Source organism: Heterocephalus glaber, unplaced genomic scaffold (genome assembly GCF_053883595.1).
Source record: "Heterocephalus glaber isolate CG9 unplaced genomic scaffold, H.glaber_assembly_v1.0 deba00001606, whole genome shotgun sequence".
Taxonomy (NCBI): Eukaryota; Metazoa; Chordata; class Mammalia; order Rodentia; family Bathyergidae; genus Heterocephalus; species Heterocephalus glaber.
Genome location: NW_028258377.1, coordinates 9,092,820 through 9,113,090, shown reverse-complemented (window position 1 = coordinate 9,113,090; position 20,271 = coordinate 9,092,820). Strand labels below are relative to the sequence as shown.

Genomic DNA, 20,271 nt, shown 5'->3' with positions numbered 1-20,271 from the left:
AATTCCTCATATCTAATCCTCCTCTTGCCACTCCACCAGCAAACACTTGTAACAAGAATTTGTACCATGGATGGTTGTGTTAGTCAAGCTTTCAGCCCATGCCAAAGCGAAGCCTGAGCATATCCCTTAAGAAAGTGGCCTCTTCAAAGGCTAGGCTAAGGAATGCTCATGGCGGGGGGGTTGCCCTTTACAAAGTGCACACAGTAGGGAGTATGCAGGGAGAGCTAAGCCCAAGAGGGACCATCAAAAACAGGAATGTCAAGGTTTAGAGCTAGCACAAATCCACAGGATCCAGGACTGCAGCTACTGAGACAGGTCCTTCACATATGCCATCATCATTCAGACCATCTTAACAATTGGTTGTCATGTGCGTCCTCAATGACAAACCTCAAGAAGAAAGGAGAATTCACACAGGCTCTTAAGGTTGGGGCTTGATGAGAGGACAAAAGGACACCAAGAAACAGAGCAAATCCTTGCTGCCTGATGGACCAAGAGGCTAATGCAGCACAGAGAGCTGCAGGTGGGCAGCCACCAGGTCCTTAGCTCCTTTCCAGACACTAGCTAGACAGGAGACAGAACAGAACAGGAGTTTAACAGTGTTTGTTTGCCAGGTGTGATCTGCACACCTGTAATCCAGCACTCAGAAGGCTGAGGCAGGAGAATTGGATCTCTGCAAGTTCAAGACCAGCCTGAACTACATTTCAAGACTCTGTCTCAAAAAAACCAAAAAAAGGGGGGCGGTGTTTGCTCAGAAGGTAAAATGAGGGGTTTGGCGGTGTTTTGTTTTGGGGGTTTTTTTTGCAAAGGAAGGAGGTATCCCTGAGGTAATCTATCAATTAAAATGGTCAGACCCATTTCCTAGGTCACTGATGAGCTTTCCTTCCAGCTAAAATAAATAGCAGCAAAGATTTCTGTCCTGCTAAACATGGTGGGGTGAATATTCACGTTCATCTCTACTCCCTCCCAAGCCTCCATTAAAATAATAGGAATATGAGCTGTAGCCGGGAGAATGTCTCCCAGAAAAATAAAATGGAATCAATATATTATCAGATGGAGAAGGATTATTCAGCTGTATCTGACAAGAATTAGTGGCAGTAGCACTTACCATGCAAAAGAAAAGGACAATTATTAGCTGCCTTCCGGATTCTAAAAAGAAATATTCTGATTAAAAAGGCTAATTGTAATGCTGTACAGGACTGAGTTCCATTATGAGACTGACAGTAGGACAAGAAAGATCAGGTGAGAGACAGTGTGTGTATGTAGGGAAAGCATGTGAAAGCCCAATCACTTTTCTGGAGAAGCCAGCAGATCATATCCAATACCAATGAGTCAAAAATTAAAAGTGTGCACACATTACTTAGACAAGTGGTGGTAGATGGCAGATGAAGTAGCTTTCAGCTGAATCAGAACTTGCATTTGAATTCTTTTAGGATTGAAAGGAGTGGCTGTAGAAAGCAAGAGAGTGGAAAGGAAGAGGATGGGGTTACTTGTTTATCATTAGAAGCCTGGTGATAGTACTTGACTTTTAATATGTTTTTGGAACACTTTGACCAAAACAAAAATTGTCTTCAACAACAACAACAAAGAAGATCTATTTCAACACCTAACTCAACTTGCTTCTCCACCCTTCAAGACTTCTCAGTTCTCTTTTCTCTACCATCTGAACCATTCATCTAGCAATTAATCACATTTCACTGGCAATGAGCTAAACTTGACTATTGTTAATTATCTTTCCACCTGTGCCTTGCCTCCCTAAGTCACAGATACGTCACAGCAGAGACCACCTCTCATAATCACTGAGGAGCCCACAGCAGACCAGGTGGTTATATTTACAAGTTCGGAGGAGGAACAGCAGCCGGGTTGCTCATTACCTGCATAGGCATTGGCCTGCTGCAGAAGGTCAGTGCAGGTGTGCACATCTGCAAATGCGCGAATGCCCAGGCAATTGGTGGGATGCAACTGAGACTGCAAGAAGTCACAGCAGTTCTGCCTGACATCCATGAGCTGCAGCAAGCTGGCCGCTGGGAGCAGCACCTGCAAGAGAATATGACATTCTAAGTCACTGAATTCCACTGACAGGGACTCATCCCCTTAACACACTATTCCACCCATGTTTATAGTTTGTTCTTGGCTCTCTACTGCCTACCCAGTAAACTTAAATTTCCCAGCTTGCTTTCCAATCTTACTTCCCCCTACTCTCCACTTCATGGACACAAGCACCAGCAGATTCTTTGTATCCCCCACAGTGATGCTTCCCTTGGTGATCTTAATCCCTGAGGACCTTATTAAAATGCAGATTCTGATCCCATAGGTCTAGGGTAGGCCTGAGGGCCCAGAGATCTATGGAGAACTCAGGTGATATTTGAACCTACTGATCGCTGAGCCACACTGCACAGCAAAACCCTGCCCACATGCACACGTGTGGGCACATGCAGGCGCATGTGCATACACAGACACAAACTCTAGCACAGGTTCCCACACTCGGCTGTGCAGTGGAATCACCTGAAAGATTTTGATACTGATGCCCAGGTGTCACCCCTGAAGAGACTAACTTATAGGTATGGTGTATGGCCTGAGCACTGGGTGTTTTTAAAGCTCCCCAGATGCTCATAATGGTCATCCAAGTTTGAGAACTGCTGCCTGACAGCCTTTAGTGTACTGTTTTCACTCAGAAATATACCTAATCCAGTCACTCCCTAATTTGTTTACAACTTAATTGCTGAGGGTCTATGTGCCAGGCACTGGTCTAGGCTCTGAGACTCAGTGGGAAGCAAAATAAACAAGACGCTCCTTTTATGGAGCTTAGAGTCTAGCAGAACCAGAGACTGCTCTCAAATCCCTTGGGACTTAGGCAAGCACATTTTATTCCCCTGCCCAACAGGTACAAAGTAAAGAACATCTTTGGGTACATTTTCAGAGAAAGGAGAGCAGAGTTTTCTTTGAAAAGGTCATAGGCCACATGAGTATTTATCCTGCATTCTGGAAGACAGAAATAGTTCTTGCTCAGGTGTGTGTGTGTGTGTCTGTGTTTCCTGAGAGCCAGGGAAGACTGGCTTGAGCAGGCCAGCTGGGTGCTCAGGCTGCCAACCCCTGTCAGGTTTCCTTAGGACTTTCTCACTGCTGCTGAAGCCTGCTCTTAAGGTCAAAAAACACAGAATGACAGCCAAAGCCCGCCCTACTCCACTCCAGCTCTGCTACCCCATGTAAGGAGTATGGAGTCAGAATGGTTTTCTAAAAAGAAATTTGGGGGAAAAAAATCAGAGACTAGACCAGTAATATTTAAGGCTAAGATTTAAGTAAGATTGAAGACCCCCAACATCCATTTACCCCCAAACAGTCCCCTTGACTCTAGCCTTTCAGCTGCTCCCCTGGCTCACAGAGACCCTATACACAAGGGTTTGACCAGGAAGACAAGGCCTATAGACATATTTGGTTTCTTTTTTTTGAGCACTTCAAGTCTTTTTTTTTTTTAATGATTTAAATTCTAGACCTTGACTTTGCCCAAAACAGCTCTGAGCCCTTAACTCTGATTCTCATTGTATCTGTGTGCTCAGGCCAAAAACTCTGCCCCACTGCCCATGCTTGAGCTTTGTCTTTCCACTAGTAACAAACTGCCCTGGTTGGCCTAGAACTGAGGCATTTCCCAGGACTTTTCTGTATGAAAACTGGGACCGCTGGTCCCCCTTTAATAACCCTACCCACATGCAGTAACCATCAAGACCCCCACTATCAGTGGGCATACTCCGAGTATGTCTACTTTCATCAAAGAGAGATCTACCTACCAGCTTAAACTTCTCCCTCACAGCGGCTGAGCTCTAGAAAACCTGGTATTCCTCCCTTCCTCCACGCTCTCTTCCACTCACCCCTGTCCCCAGCAAGACAGCAGTAAATCAGCACTGCGTCCTTGGTATTTTCTGGCCCACTGATTCATTCCTGAGGAATAAAATGATAAAAATCACCCTCGCCTGAGAGTTGTAGACCATAGGTGACACAGCGAGGATCCAAATCTAACCACCTGAGCTCTATCCCCACTAAGGAGCCATAAACTAGGAAAGTCAATTAACCTGTGAGCTTGCTCAGCCTGGCCAAATAGATTTCAGGTCCAGATTAGTCTCTGCAGCTATTTAAGTGTAGATCTATTAACCATTCTTGCTGAATACACACCAGGAACGGGAAGCTCTGCCCCCAGGTCCCAAATGACTTCCATGGCACCTCCCTGGGTCAACGCTAGCTACAAAGCCTGAACTAAGGGCCATAGGTTGACCGATCATCCTGGTGTTTCTGAACCTTGCCAGTCCTAGCACAAGCCTCATGTCTCAGGAGAGCCCTCAGTTCTGGCAAACTGGGCACTTACTGGCTCTGTGTTGGAGTTACCTCTGAACAGTAACTCCCAGATTGCACTTCTTGCCAAGTCTCAGCAAGATCACACTCCTTTCCTCACCAGGAAGACAGCAGCATGCCTTGAAGCTTACATTCTCAAGCTCACTACAACCAGCCAGAGAAGTATAATAATAAATGTTTCTTGAACATATTCCTTATGTTACACTTTCAGTTTTTAAAACCTCCCTGGTCAGAGCTACGCATATAGGTTTCAGCTTCTCTACTCTTCACTTAATAGACAAAACTTAGGAGGCTTTCCACCTCTCCACACCCCTCATCCTGTTTGGGTCCAATCCTGCCCCAGAGCATTCCTGAATTGGCTTCCTAAACTGAACAGGGCTTGTTGTTTCTCTCATTGCTCTTTCCAGCTCTTTTATCTTACACTGAGATTGACTCACACAGCTAAGGCCCTTTGCTTCCCTCTACTTGCTTCATATGGGAGAGCGTGAAGAAAAGTCAAAGAAATTAGCACACTGATGAGGACGATTTGGAGGCTGGAAGATAGATCTCTGCTCAGACAATGCATCTCAGGAATGAACTGGGGTCCAATTCAATGGGGTGGTAGGTTCTGGATCCAAGTGCAGAATAAATTCCCATAAGCAAAAACACCCATGAGGTGACTGTCTTCAGTTCCCTCTCCCCTCATCAGTGGTGCTTTGAGAGGACTTCATCATACCTTCTCTTGTTGGAAACTACTCTTTCAAGTGGCAGCAGGAACAAACTTACAATCAGGTGGCCATGTCCAGCCCTCAGCTTCAAAGTGAGACTGTCCTGGTAGAGTCACCAGGGCAGACTGTGTGGACCCTGGAGGGAGGGAGGAGGCCGAGACCAGATGAACAGCTCCCAGGACTACCCATCGGAATGGAAGATCACCGTACAAAAACCTTCAGTCTTGCCTGTTACCACCTCAGCGTTACACCTGGGAAGGCAGGCCCTGCAATGGCCCTTGGCAGAGTCTGTAGTCTCCTCCTCAGCTTTCAAATGGTCAGCCCTCCTTTTTTTCATGGTAGGCCCTTTTTGTTTTTTTTCCCCTCAGATAACATGAAAACACAGTAGAGGATATCCCGTCACAGAATGTGTTTCCTTTAGCAAAAACAAAAGGAAATGCCCTGCCTCCTAAAGCACCTACTCCTGGACCTCCAGGGAGGCAGGCCCAGGCTCCTCAGGAGGCACCAGCCAGAGTGCCAGGTGACGGGGCCACCCAGGGCCTCTGCCCCAGCTACACGGCTGGCTGGCACAGAAACAGTGCTAAATTAAAACCCGTTCAGAGAAAGAAGACAGAACAGAAGATAGAAACAGCTGTACAGATGAACAGGGAAGCCAGCAGAATGGTCCTGAGAATACAAGTATCATTTTGCATTTTGACTTCACTTACCAGCCATGTGACTGAGGACAAACTGCTTAACCTCTCTGTGTCTGCCTCCTAACAGTAAGTAAAGTGAGGACAATCACGGTACTGCTCTCAAGGCTTGTGTGGATCAAATGAGGAAATACATTTAAAGCAGTGAACATAGTGGTTGGTACAAAGAGAGTGCTCAGGGAAGGTTAAAGTCAGTTTCTACTATGATTAGTCATGAGGAGCTGAAGCCAAGGTTCTAATCATTCACTTAACAGGAAACTGGAGTTCTCCACAGAGCTGGGAGAGAACTGGACTCAGCTCTCCACACCACCACTTACACTCTGACTGTGGCAGCTTACTTTCCCTTTTTCGATCATCAGTTTGAAAGAGGGATCTCGATCTCGGTCATTCCATTGGGTGGTCATGAGAATACAGTAGTGCACACACAGTGACTAGCACGTGCCTGGCTTATAATCAGGATTAGTGAGTGTCAGAATTGCTATTACTTCCACCATCAGAGGGCAACTCAGGGTCACTCCCAGAGACCAAGGTATAGCTCTCCTGGTCATTAAACCAAGCCCTGACCTTTGGCCTCAGGAGAGCCCCTGTGCTGGCCCCCAGTTCACCTCCTTAGTGCACTAAATCCTCAACAAACACTGTCTTCATAGATAACATATGAGCAGCTGTCTCAGTAGACAAGTAATAGGGTGAAGAATCTTGATTTTGATCTAAATTCTTCTTCACAAGCTTTTTTTGTTCTGTTTCCCCCAAAGTCATCCTGACCTAAACACAGCTGAGCGTGAAGAGGAAGAAGGAAAAGCATAGTCCCTATACTGCATTGATTCCAAATAATGACAGTTCCCTCAGGATCTCACATGGTGCCTCTCAGCAGAACCACTGTACCTGCCAGCCCAGCCTAATTCCACACACATGAAGAAGCTCACCAATCAGTGGGGACCTAGGTACTGAGCAGAGGGGGCAGCCTGACCACCCAGCCACCCTCTGAGATTAGACCCAAACATGTGGCATTTGCTCAGTGAGCTCTGCTGTGACTGTCCTCACCAAGTAAGCAATGACTATTTCCTGCTTCCAGGGCACCTCTCCCCACCCCCACCAGACTAGGATACCCGCTTGCGTAGCAATCTGCCTCCACCTTCAGGGCGGCTGCTTCTTGGGGAAACAGCCTGTCACAGCACCCTCTTTGGCCATACTGTCTGCTAGTACCAAGGAGGAGCTCGGGGAAATGGGTGCTGAATGAGGGATTGAATGAATAAGACAAGACTACACACAATCTACCATGAGGGAGGAGGAGTGAATGAGACAGCCCCTGAGCCCTGTACCTTCTAGATTGTGCTTTCCCCTCCATCTGGCTACTTAACAGATCTCTTAAAGGGACCTCTCTTCAGAGCAACAGCCAGCACCAACCCCGGGTCTCTGGTCTTGCCAAGCATTCCAGGCATACCCAGGGAAGGATGTATCCCAAACTGTCTTCTACTTGGGAGAATTACCAGACACTTCTAGGCCAGATTGGCTCAGTCTCTGCCCACCACTCCTTACCATGGATCCTAATCCCTACTAGATCCTTCTCTCCAGTCCCTATCAGCACCCAGGCAGAGAAGAAAACCTGGTGAAACCTTCCACAAATACATGACTCCATTGCCACCTCCCCATTCTAGGTAATAATAGTCAACACTTATTGTTTACCATGTGCCAGGCACAACTCCAAGCACTTCACCTACATTGATACATTTCATCCTTACATACACCTGACAATCAGGTTAAATAGGATTAGTATGCCCATATAGAAGAAAACAGAGGGTTAAGTGAAGTAACTTGCCAGGATGATTTAACTAGAAAATGGAGAAGCCAGGATTCAAACCCAGGCAGTCTATAACTCATTAACTACCCAGTAGAATGGGTACTATCATAATTCCTGCTTTACAGGTCAGAAAATTAATCCTTGAGGCATGGTGTCAATAGGGGTGCTGGAGAAGCTCTGGGAGGAAGAAGAAAAACAAATGGGAGGCAAGCAGCATGAATGCCATCTCTGGTCAGAGGCCAGAGTCCTAGGCCCTTACTTTACAGAAGGAAAAGTGACATCTTCAACCACCTCCCTGTCTGGGGCAAGATACTGACGCACTCTTTTGGGGGAAGCACTGTCCTCAATGGCTTTTCTTTTCTTTTCAAGGCTCCACATGGCCAAGGATGAGGTGGAACTGAAAGAGGGAAAAGGCATAGACGACACATGTCAAACCACATGCTCCTGGTGCGTGGCAGTTCTATAAGCTCAGGGGCATTTGGATGACTAATGTTGAAACAAAAAAAAAATGTTAACAGCCTCACAATCCAATACTCAAACCCTGAGGGCGGATAGGTCACCTAACTTTCTGGTTCCTCCCTCACAAAATACTCAACTGACATGAGTTCAAGACTTGCCACTCCTGAGTCTCCTGTGAGCCATGGCAGCACAAGAAACTGTTGAAGTTCCATTATCAAAAAGAGCAAAATTTGTTGGACCAGGTGGATATCATTTAAAAAGACTTCAAGGTTAAACAGGTGTAACTATTAGTCAAGTGGATGAAGAAACATATTCTGTGTTTGCACCAACACCTAGTGCAATGCATGAGGCAAGAGAATTCAACACTGAAATCTGTAAAGATGACCAAGAATACCAATTAGAATTTGGAGCTGTTTATACTGCCACAATAATTGAAATCAGAGACTCTGGAGTAATGGTAAAACTACACCCAAATATGACTGCAGTACTACTTCATAACACATAACTTGATCAATGAAAGATTAAACATCCCAGTGCCCTAGGATTAGAAGTTGGCCAAGAAATTCAGGTGAAATACTTTGGACGCAATCCAGCTGATGGAAGAATGAGGCTTTCTCATAAAGTTCTTCAGTCCCCAACCACATCTCTTGTCAAAACTCTAAGTGACAGAAACAGTGTTATGATGGGAGAATCTATTTTACAATCATCATCTAATTCTTCCAGGTGATTTTTTTTAAAAAATAGAATTCCAGGGTGATATTCTGTAGCAAAATCCTAAGATGGACAATTATATATAGCATAAATATATTAAAAAAAAAAAAAAGACTTGCCACTCCTGGGCCCAAGTTCATTCAGAGACATTACTGCCTAGTGGTTGTGGGCACAAGTACCTGAACCAGGCAGGCAGGAGTTTAGGGACCAGCTAGCTTAGCAACTGGCCACTGATCCAGGAGAAGCCACCTGACTTCCCTAGAGCTTTACTTTCCTTTTTAGAGACCACTGGTTGTTGCGAGGGTTAAATTAAATAATATTTAAAAAAAAAAAAAAAAGCAATACACTGAGCTATTGCTGGACTGCATTTACCTGCACATTCTCTTCCGTCACCTCAATTTCAGCAGTGTAGATGTAGTCAATCAGCTTACTGAGTGTCTGTCCATCCACATCTTTGATTTCAATCTTCTTGGCTTTACTCTCAGACATGTCACCTAGAGTTCACAATAAAAACAAAAACAATAACAAAACATGAATTTGGTGCCTAGGGTATGCTTAACTTCTGAATAACCTCCTGCCTTGTCTTAGAAACAACAAATACTGCCCCTGCTCTGGGAAGCAATAGAAGGGACTCAGGCACAGAGGAGGCCAGCTGACATCAAGTCACACTAACTGTGAATCTCTGGTCACCCACAAACCCAATCGTAAGTAAGTATGTCCTACTCTGTCCGTTGCCTTTCTTTTTTTTTGGTACCAGGGATTGAACTCAGGACCTTGCAGTTTCCAGGAAGGTGCAGAAACCACTGAGCTAAATCCCCGGCCCGCCTGTTTTCATTTTAAAGACAAATCAACATGCAATAATCCACTTAACCAACATTCTCTATAAACTTCTAGGCATAGTGAACATCTGCAAATGTCCTCAAAGAACACAGGTCTAGTAAGACAGATACATAAAAATATTTATAAATGAAGTAACAAGAACTTAGTAAAGGTATATACAAAGTGCCACAGAAATCAGAAAAAATAACATTTGTTGAGTACAAACTAAGACCAAACACTGTGTTAAACACTTTAAGTTATTGCCCCTTTCAATCTTACCAATGAGTTTATTAATATTATCCCCAAAGATTAGAGATGTTGCAAAGCACTTGCCTAACATGACAAAGGCCCTAGGTTCACTCCCCAGCACAAGAAAAATTTATGTGTAAGTGGCAGGGGGCAGAGGGCAGCAAGTAATTCATCTTGTCCTCATTATGCATTTGAGGAGGAGCCAGGTTTGGTTGAAATCCAGGGAGTCCAATTCTAGACTACATAACAGTAACCATTGTGCTATCCTAAATCCCAAAAACACAGAGGAGGGGCAAAGAAACTCCTCCTGGGAACTCCCATGAGGGGTCCTAGTAGAAGATCATTTTTGAGGTGAATTCTAGAGGATAAAGAGGGGTTCCACAGGCAGCAAAGGTAAGGAAGGATTGGCTGGATGTGGGTTCCATAAAAGTAAAAGGAGGGGCCAGGGATTTAGCTCAGTGGTGCCTTGCCTGCTTTGCAAGCATAAGGTCCTGAATTTGATCCCTGGTACCACCAAAAAAAAAAAAAAGAGAGAGAGTAAAGGGAGGAAAGTGCCTAGAGGATAGAGTTAGGGAATAGCAAGAGACTGGCTCTACACAGGGTGCAGTACAAGGAACCAGAAGATGAAAAGTTAGACAGGGCCAGGACTTGCAGACCTATGCAAGTTGTACAAATAAGCTTGGACTTTATCCAGAGGGTAACACCACTGCGAGGTTTTACACAGGGGAATGACATCAACAAATGGGTATTTTTTAAATGAAAGTTTGGATGCAGATTGGAAGTTGTATCAGAGGCAGGGAAAACAGTTGAGAGGGCCTGATAATAATCCAGGAAAAAGAGAATGAAGGGCTATGAATGAGGCCAGCAGCGGCACCTCATTTCCAGTCCTCAGTCCTCTGACTTCTGCCTCCACTCTCCAGGAAATCCATGGGTTTACCTAGAATCAGGGTCTTTCAGCAAAAGCAGCTGATTTCAGGAAGAAGGAAAGACAGTCAACACATGCTTTTATAGAATAAAATAAAGGGTAGACAGTCTACAAGGCATTCAGAAGCCCTGATGTGAGTGTAAGAACAGAGCCTGGGTGGTTGTTTTCTTTCTGTGGAATTCATGTGCGAGAGCCAAGAAAATAAAGTACAGTACAGTGTGTAGGCTGCAGACGCCCACCTTCAAGCTGCAGGGACTGCACATAATTCCTCCATGAATCCTCTTCTCCTGATACAGTCCTAGATCTGAATGACTTGGGAAATTTTTTCCAAACCCTGACCATTTTCTTCATCGTCAGGCCAGGTAAACCAGAGCCTTCCACTCTCTTCTATCTTCTCTGACTGCTATGGAGACCGGTGAAAAGGTCCCAGCTCAGAGAGCCCTAAGGAAGGTAAGAGAGATGTAAAGGAAACAGGAAAAGATGGTGGATTCCTACATTAGCCACAGCAATTGGACAAGAGAAAGAAATAAAAGGAATAAAGATAGGAAAGGAAGAAGTTAAACTGTCATTATTTGCTGATGATATGATACTCTACAAAGAAGACCCAAAAAACTCTGCCAAAAGACTTCTAGACTTAATTGATAGATTCAGTAGAGTAGCTGGATATAAGGTCAACACTCAAAAAACAATAGCCTTCTTATACACAAATAACAGACTCACTGAGAGGGAAATTGGGGAAACAATTTCACAATAGCATCCAAAAAACTGAAATATCTAGGAATCAATCTAATGAAGAAAGTAAGAGCCCTCTACCTTGAAAACTACAGTACTCTGAAAAAAGAGATTAAAGAGGATGTAAGAAAATGGAAAGACATCCCTTGCTCCTGGGTAGAAAGAACCAATATAGTAAAAATCGCCATACTTCCAAAACTGCTATATAGATTCAATGCAATCCCTATTGAAATCCCAACAGTATATTTCACAGAACTGGAGAAAACAATACAAAAATTCATTTGGAACCAGAAGAGACCTAGAATAGCAAAAGCAATTCTAGGCAACAAAGACATGAAAGGGGGTATCACAATCCCCGACATGAAACTATACTACAAAGCCACTGTGATTTAAAAAAAAACACAAAAAAAGCAGCATAGCACTGGCAAAGAAACAGATTTGAGGATCAGTGGAATAGATTAGAAGATGCAGAAACAACTCCAGACATACTCAGCTACTTTATCCTTGACAAAGAAGGCAACCACCCTCACTGGAGGAAAGATAGCCTCTTTAATAAACGGTGCTGGAAAAACTGGATTTCAACCTGCCACATTTTAAAACTAGACCCATTATCTTTCACGATGCACTAAACTAAAATCGAAGTAGATCAAAGATTTAAATACTAAAACAGAAACACTAAACTTGCTGGAAGATAAGTTAGGTCGAACTCTTGAAGACACTGGTGTAGGAAAAGATTTGATGAACAAAACCTCAGTAGCACGGGAACTAGCACAAAGAATCAACAACTGGGATCTCATCGTATTAAAAAGCTTCTGTACTGCAAGAGAAACAACCAACAGAGCTAAGAGACAACCTACAATGTGGGAAAAATTTTTTACTAGCTGTTGCTTAGACAAAGGACTACTATCTAGACTATATAAAGAACTTTTGAAAATCAGACCCCCCAAATTTAAAGTCCCAGTTAAAAAATGGGCATCTGAAATGAACAGACATTTCTCAAAGAAGTAAAAGCAGCAAATAAACATATGAAAAAATGTTCAACATCACTGGTCATTTGAGAGATGCAGATGAAAACAACACTGAGATTCCACCTCAACCTAGAAAGAATGGCTGCTATCAAGAAATCAACAAATAACAAATGCTGGCGGGGGTGTGGGGAGAAAGGAACCCTGCTCCATTGTTGGTGGGAGTGCAGACTGGTGCGACCACTGTTATTGGAAATTAATATGGAGATACCTCAAAAAACTAGGATTAGAGGTCTCACTGGACCCAGCTATTCCCATGCTGGGTATCTTTCCAAAATAATTAAAAGAATCATACCACAGTGATATATGTGCACCCATGTTTAAAGCGCTACAGTTTGTAACAGCTAAAGCTTGGAAACAGCCCAATTGCCTATCAACTGGAGTCTGGATAAAGATGTGGGTTTTTTATGAAATGGAGTACTACTTAGCCATAAAGAATGAGAAAGTAGTTATTTATAGCTAAATGGATGGACATTGAGGCCATACTCTTCAGTGAAATGAATAGGACACACATGTGTAAATACTGAAGTTTCTCTAGTGTGAGAAACTAAAAGTGTGAATAAGAATAAAAATGTATAATAGTTCATGTGAAACAGGAAGAAAAGGCCTAAAGGAGAGGAGAAAGTGGGAGGAGTAGGGGAAAGCAAACAAGGGGAAAAAAATGAGAAAAGAAAAAATAGAACAAAGTCTTTGTAAATAGGGAGGGATGGAAGGGTTGAAGGGGAATAGGGAAAAAATAAGAACCAAGATATATTATGTAAAGGAACAAATTCCCAATGATGAATGTCATCATACTGTATACCTAAAATGTACCAATAAACTTAATGAAAAAAAAAAGATGGTGGATTCCTCCTCCACCCATAAAATAGGTTCTTACAGTCTCTTTTGAGTTTTTGTTGAGATACACAAAAGCAACATAAACAAGAAAACCAGAGTTAAACTTCTGTTTCCAAACAGCTATTAAGAAGTTCATTAATAAGTGTCCCCTTGATAATCATACTGCAAAAGATAATCAAAGATGGTCAATTCTTAGTTTAAGAATTTAGCCCTTAGAAAAAAGACTGAAAAAGAGCATCCTGACTGCAAGAAGCAAGAGGTTCATTCAGCTGGCCTCCCATGAGAGGGCAACTGGAGCCTGGACTAACGGTCTGTAGAATTTGCACTCCAGAGTCAGGTTATACTTTTATAACTTTGGGATAAATCAATGGAAACTCCTGAAGTTATATTTGTGTAGACAGATAGATAGATAGATAGATAGATAGATAGACAGATAGATGATAGATAGATAGATAGATAGATATAGAGATATAGACAGATATATTTCGGTTCACAAATTTTATTCTTTCCACAGTTCTGGTCACAAACCAAGTTGAATGAAAACTGAATCAAATTCAATGGTTAGGTTCAATGTTGATCTTATGGGGAAATTTGATTTAGTTCTTCTCCAGTTTGGTTTGTGACCAGAATCATGGAGAGAATTGAGCTCCTGAACCAAAGTGTGTGCATATATATCTATATATCTATATATCTATATAGATATATATATATAGAGAGAGAGAGAGAGAGAGAGACAGAGAGAGAGAGAGAGACGGGGGGGGGATGAAAAAGTTTAGATTTTCTGGGAGGATGACCTAGCATTATAGGTTTCTATGATCCACAAGAGGTTAACACACGGTTTTCCAGACAGGAGAACTCTGAGGGACTTTTTTTTGCTCTGTTGCAAAGCTGAAATTTCTAATTTTCAACATTAAGTAGCTAAAACTTCACTTAACAAAAAAAGTAAAAGAAAAACTAGAGAATCAAAAACAGTAATGATTTTCTAAGAATGCTCCCTCGGGCCGGGGATTTAGCTCAGTGGTTTCACAGCCTGCTGCGCAAGTGCAAGGACCCAAATTTGATCCCCAGTACCAAAAAAACCCAACAACAACAATGCTCCCTTGTAGTATATTAGAGATCTGTATAAAAGAAGGGGAGAGGGAGAAGGGAAGGAAGGGAAACGGGGGGGGGGGGATGAAAGAAAAAAATAGAAACAAAACTTTTGTAAATGGGGAGGGGAGGAGGGGTTGAATGGTGGTGAGAGGTACAGGGAAAAGAAAGAATTAAGATATATTATGTACAGGTATAAATTCCCTAAGATGAATGTGACCAATATGTATGACAAATAGGAACTAATAAAAAATAAAGTTTAAAAAAAAAGAAGCAGTGCTGAGATTTGAAATTTGGCCTAACTCTAGACTTTGAGTCATATTTAATAAATCCTTCAATAATTTAAAGCTAACCCTGACCAAAGACCTGGATTAAAATATTCCAAAATTCAAAGCATTGGTCCAAATTCTGAGGACAAGTTAGGACTTTATACTCAGCAAGAAAGAACCAAGGGGCTGGGACCCTGTCAAACTTACTGTCAAGATATCCTCAGTATGTGTCAAAGTGCTTGGCATAAAAACATGTTTTGGAGTGAAGAAAAAGAGAAAAGGTGTTTTTATTTTTTGACATCTCATAATTCCATGAGCTTTTTTTTTTTTGCACTTTATTAAATTCTTTTATTGGTACATTGTAGGTATACAACACAATTACATTTCTCATTGGGAATTGTACCTTTACATAATGCATCTTGGTTCTTATTTTTTCCCCATTCCTAGCCCTCCCTTCACCCCCTCCACCCTTCCCTATTTACAAAGACTTTATTTCCATTTTTTCCATTTCTCAGCATTTTTCCTTTCCCTTCTTTCCTTTCCCCTGCCCCTCCCACTACCCCTACCCCTTTGGACCTTTTCTTCCTATTTTGCATTATCGATTATTCATTCTAATCATTGGTGCATTTTAGGTATACAATATAATGACATTCATCATTGGAAATTTGCACCTTTACAGAGTCTCTCTTGGTTCTTATTTTTCACCCTTGCCCAGCCCTCCCTCCAACCCCTCCATTCCTCCCTATTTACAAAGATTTTGTTCCTATTTTTCCATTTTCTCATATTAATCCCATTCCCTTCTAGCCTTTCCCCCAGCCCTCCCACTTCCTTCCCCTTTGCCCCTTTTCTTCCTATTTCACATTACCTATTATACATTTAGTCCTTATTTACACTTTCAGTTTCTCACACCAGAGAAACTATTTGGTATTTACACATGTGTGTCCTATTTATTTCACTTAAGAGTATCGCCTCAATGTGCATCCACTTAGCTATAAATGTCTCTAATTTCTCATTTTTTATGGCTGAGTAGTAATAAATCCTGAGAGGCAGAAACTATCAAGGGCTTAGGAGTTATTCTTTTGTTTGTTGGTTGGCTGGTTGTTTGGCTGGTTAGACAGGGGTCTCTATGTAGTTCGGGCTGGCCTTGAATTCACTATGCAGCCCAGGCTGGCCTTGAACTCATGGCAATCCTCCTGCCTCAGCCTCCTGAGTGCTGGGATTACAGGCATGTGGCACCACACTTGGCAGCATTTTTGCTCCTTCACTCACCTCTAACAGTTTGACAAAGTATATCTTGAAACAGAACATGAGTGCACTAAGTTTTTGCATCTCAAGGTCAACCCAAGAGCCTTCCTAAGCTAACTTTTTCCCAAGAAGCCCAGCTAGGCACCTCAGGATCTAAGCATTCAGAGAATCTCCACCAGTTGCTTATCTTTTTAGCCCTTTTCATCTTTTGCTTGTCATTCTAACAAGCATATCTTGTTTCTCCAAACAGAAAATGATCCACTTGTGGCAGATATCTGTGCATTTGTTCAGCAAGTATGTATCAAAGGTGTCCTTTGATGCATGCTAGGCACTGTGTGCCAAGCACTGTGTGAAGCCCAAAGGATGTAACAGTGAACAAGTCATCTCCCTGCCTTCGTGCAGTGCAGTCTGGTGGACAAAGAAAAATAAATCAACAATTGCAAAGGGAAATGCCACAAAAGGGGCCCTTATTTGAACAAGTCTTAAACCAGGGATTCCTATGACTTAAATATGTTTTCAAAATTATAAGTGCACAAGAGAACATATTTGCTTTTCTGGGAATACAATAAGCCCCTGACTTATGAACATTTGAATTGTGAACTTTCACAGGTGAACTGTATAAGGTACACAGTTATACTGTATAAGACTCACTTTGACTGGAAAATGGATAAAGAAGATATGGTTTTTTTATAAAGTAGAGTACTACTCAGCCATAAAGAATGAGAAACTAGAGTCATTTATAGCTAAATGGATGCATATTGAGGCCATACTCTTAAGTGAAATAAATAGGACACACGTGTAAATACTGAATAGTTTCTCTAGTGTGAGAAACTGAGAGTGAAAATAAGGATTAAAAGGATTAATAACTAATAATTGATACTTTGAAATAGGAAAAGGTCCAAAGGGGTAGGGGTGGTGGGAGGAAATGGGGAAAGGGAAGAATGGAAAGGAAAAATTATGAGAAAAGAAAAAAAAATGGAAACGAAGTCTATGTAAACAGGGAAGGGTGGAAGGGGTGAAGGGCGCACAGGTAGCGGGGAAAAAATAAGAACCAAGATACATCATGTATAGGTACAAACACCCAATGATAAATGTAAACATATTGTATACCTAAAATGTACCAATAAAAGAATTTAAGCAAAAACAAAAAGACTCACTTTGTCAGATTACGAAGGAATCTGACTTACAAATGTTCTTCCAGAATGGAACTCATTCATAAGTCAGGGACTCACTGTATAGTCCATTATCCTCATCAGACCGATTCATAATGGTTAAGAACCACTGATATTCAGATGTGAGGATGAGAAAACAGTAGTGGGAAGAACAGAATATAAAAAGATCCAGCAGTGAGAAAGAACTGGCCTATCTGGAAACCATAAGGACTTTAGCCTGGCTAAACCATAGTATGCAAAAAGAGGAACAGTGAGACAGGGCTGGAGATACAAGAAGAGCCTGGACACACAAGGGCCTTGTGGGCCATTCAGAGGAGTTCAGACTTCATCCTGATGGCAATGAAAAGTCCCTGACTGGTGTTAAACAGGTGAAAAACACATCAAATTTTTATTTGTGGGAGAGCACCATAGCAACAGTGTGGATAATGGCTGGGGTGGGGGGTTGTGGAGGACAAAACAGGAGGCAGGCTGACCGATTAGAAAGTCACCATAGGGAGTCGCGCTGAACACCGAATCAGCCCAGTGCAGACAGGCAGGTCTGCGCATGCCCTACGGAGGTCGCCAGTCCCACGCCCCCACCCCAACCCCCGCTCCTCTATACAGCCACCTGTAGCCACACTACAAAGACGCAGAGGACACCGGACCATGAGACCACTGTACTGAGTCCCGCCGCTCCCGGCCCAGAGGGAGGGGCTTCTGAGCCGCCATCCCACTGCTCCTGGTCCAGAGGAAGGGGCTTCTTGGCCACCATCCCTCCCGCTGCTCCCAGCCTAGAGGAAAGGGCTTTTGGGCCACCATCTACCGCTGCTCCTGGCCCCGTCACACCTCTCCCACCTCAGAGGAGGTAATCCTTGCAGGCGCCAACAGCACCCCACCCCCCCCCGCCAGTTGAAATGAGAAAATAGACTAAATAAATTGTTATATATTTACACATTGAAACACCATACAACTGTGGAAGAAAAAAAGGTCAATGATGATCTATCTCTATGCATAAATATGGAAAGATATCCAAGACATATTATTTCTTGCAAAAAGCAGGGTAGATATGTGTAACACACTATCATTTTTCTTTCTTTCTTTCTTTTGTTTTTAGTTTTTTGTGTTTCTTGAGACAGGATCTCACTGTGCAGTTCAGGCTGGCTTTGAGCTCACTATGTACCCAGGCTGGCCTTGAACTTTCGGCAATCCTCTAGCCTCAGCCTCCAAAGTGTTGGGATTACAGGCATGTGCCACCATGTGCTGCTTATGCTATTATTTCTGTTTCTTAAAAAAGGAGAAAGAGTAGGTATATATATACACACACACACACACACACACACACACACACACACACACACAAATATAAAAAGCAATGTGGTCAACTTTTCTAGGAGGATTCTTGAAAATCTTTACCCCGTGTGCCCTGTGAAGTGCTCATCCCCCTTACCAGGGAGACCCTGGTGCTCCCTGTGGCTCTCCCTAGAGCCCCATGTTTTCATAACTGCTAGTACCTAGGGGAAAGCATACTGAGTGCTTAAAATTCCACATAGTTGCCAGCTATTTTAAAATTTCTTAAAATTACAATGAAACTCACCCAAATATCAAAGGCAGGCCAATATCTTATACTTTAAATTTAGCACTACTTTTAATTCACCCTTTTTTATTTTCTTGTGTTTTTAGTCTTCTTTTCCTAAGACCAAAGACATCATCAAGAAGATGATTTTCCAAAACTGATAGAAAAGGAGGTTAGGACCCAAATGTGGATGGCCGCATTTGCTGTGTGGGTATTAATCACAACGGGTTTGAAGTCTTAGAGATAACAGAAGACTTATGTGGAAAAGTTCCTACCTCCCTCTGTTACCAAAGGACCCTGAATTTACATAACCAATAGTTGTATCCAAAACTATGATTACATTTTTACAAGAACTCTACAGAAAAATACCATAATTTAATGCATTGATGGTGCTACTGGTTCAATTTCTGCTTGCATAAATGTCTACTAAATCCCTTATTATGAATGAACACGGCTGGCCTTTGGCATGAGGCCTCTAGTTCTAATCACTGCAATCACCAGAACTAATGATTCTGTAATAACTCAAAATTGATAAACTAGTGGGTCATCCTCACCCACAACACTGTTCTGAAGACTCCTGTTAACAGGCTTGGGAAGGAGAGGCAGAATCTATGGCAATAAACAGGGATTAAAGGATTATCTAACGAGATAAAAGTCATAAGGATGAAACCATTTCTAATAAGGCGGCAACAGCTTTCTGTGCCAACAGGAGCAGCAATCTCAGTGAATATTCCAGAGAAGGATGTTGCAGCCTATGTTATTATTGATGAAAGACAGAACTCAAATAAAAATTCAGTGAGTATAGAAAATGTCAGAGCACGCCCTACCGAGGTCCCGAGTCACGTGGAACACAGCGAATCAGCCCGCTGTAGACAGGCAGGTCTGCCCACACCCTACCAAGGTCCCGAGTCACGCGGAACACGCCGAATCAGCCCGCTGCAGACAGGCAGGTCTGCGGACAACTTATTGAGGTCGTGAGTTGCAGGGAACACACCGAATCAGCCCACACCCAGCAGCAATCCACTGGATGCCACACCCCCCCCCACCCCCCTGCTCCTCTGTATAGCCACCTGGTTCCACACTACAAAGACGCACAGGACACTGCACCACCAGACCATGGTACTGGGTCCCACTGCTCCCGGTCCAGAGGTAGGGGCTTCTGAGCTGCCATCCCACTGCTCCTGGTCCAGAGGAAGGGGCTTCCCAGTCACCATGACTCCTGCTGCTCCCAGCCCAGAGGAAAGGGCTTTGGGGCCACCTTCTGTCCCACTGCTCCTGGCCCAGAGGAAGGGGCTTCTGGGCCACCATCCCTCCCACCACTCCCGGCCCAGAGGTAGGGGCTTCTGAGCCACCATCCCACTGCTCCTGGACCAGAGGAAGGGGCTTCCCAGCCACCATCCCTCCTGCTGCTCCCAGCCCACAGGAAAGGGCTTTTGGGCCACCATCCCTACTGCTGCTCCCTGCCCCTGTCCTACCTCTCCCAGCTCAGAGGAGGTAATCCATGCAGGTGCCAACAGCCCCCCCTCCCCCAGTTGAAATGAGAAAACACATAAATAAGTCTCAAAACCAGACTTCCAGATCACCTACAGCAACCCCAAAGGGAAATGAGATGGAACACTCTGATACTCAACCATCTGGACCCACTGAAC

At 43.3% G+C, this 20,271-nt stretch overlaps 1 protein-coding gene across 3 annotated transcripts in view; it reads right to left on the bottom strand.

Annotated features, from left to right (window-relative positions):
* Klhl3 (kelch like family member 3) overlaps positions 1-20,271 on the bottom strand; it is a 116,061-nt gene that overhangs the window by 63,595 nt on the left and 32,195 nt on the right. For all 3 annotated transcript variants that reach the window (XM_004836194.3, XM_004836195.4, XM_013077954.3), the window contains 2 exons: positions 9,081-9,202; positions 1,872-2,034 (listed from right to left, as the gene is read on the bottom strand). In XM_004836194.3, the coding sequence (XP_004836251.1) occupies positions 1,872-2,034; positions 9,081-9,202 (285 nt within the window). The remainder of the gene's footprint in view (positions 1-1,871; positions 2,035-9,080; positions 9,203-20,271) is intronic.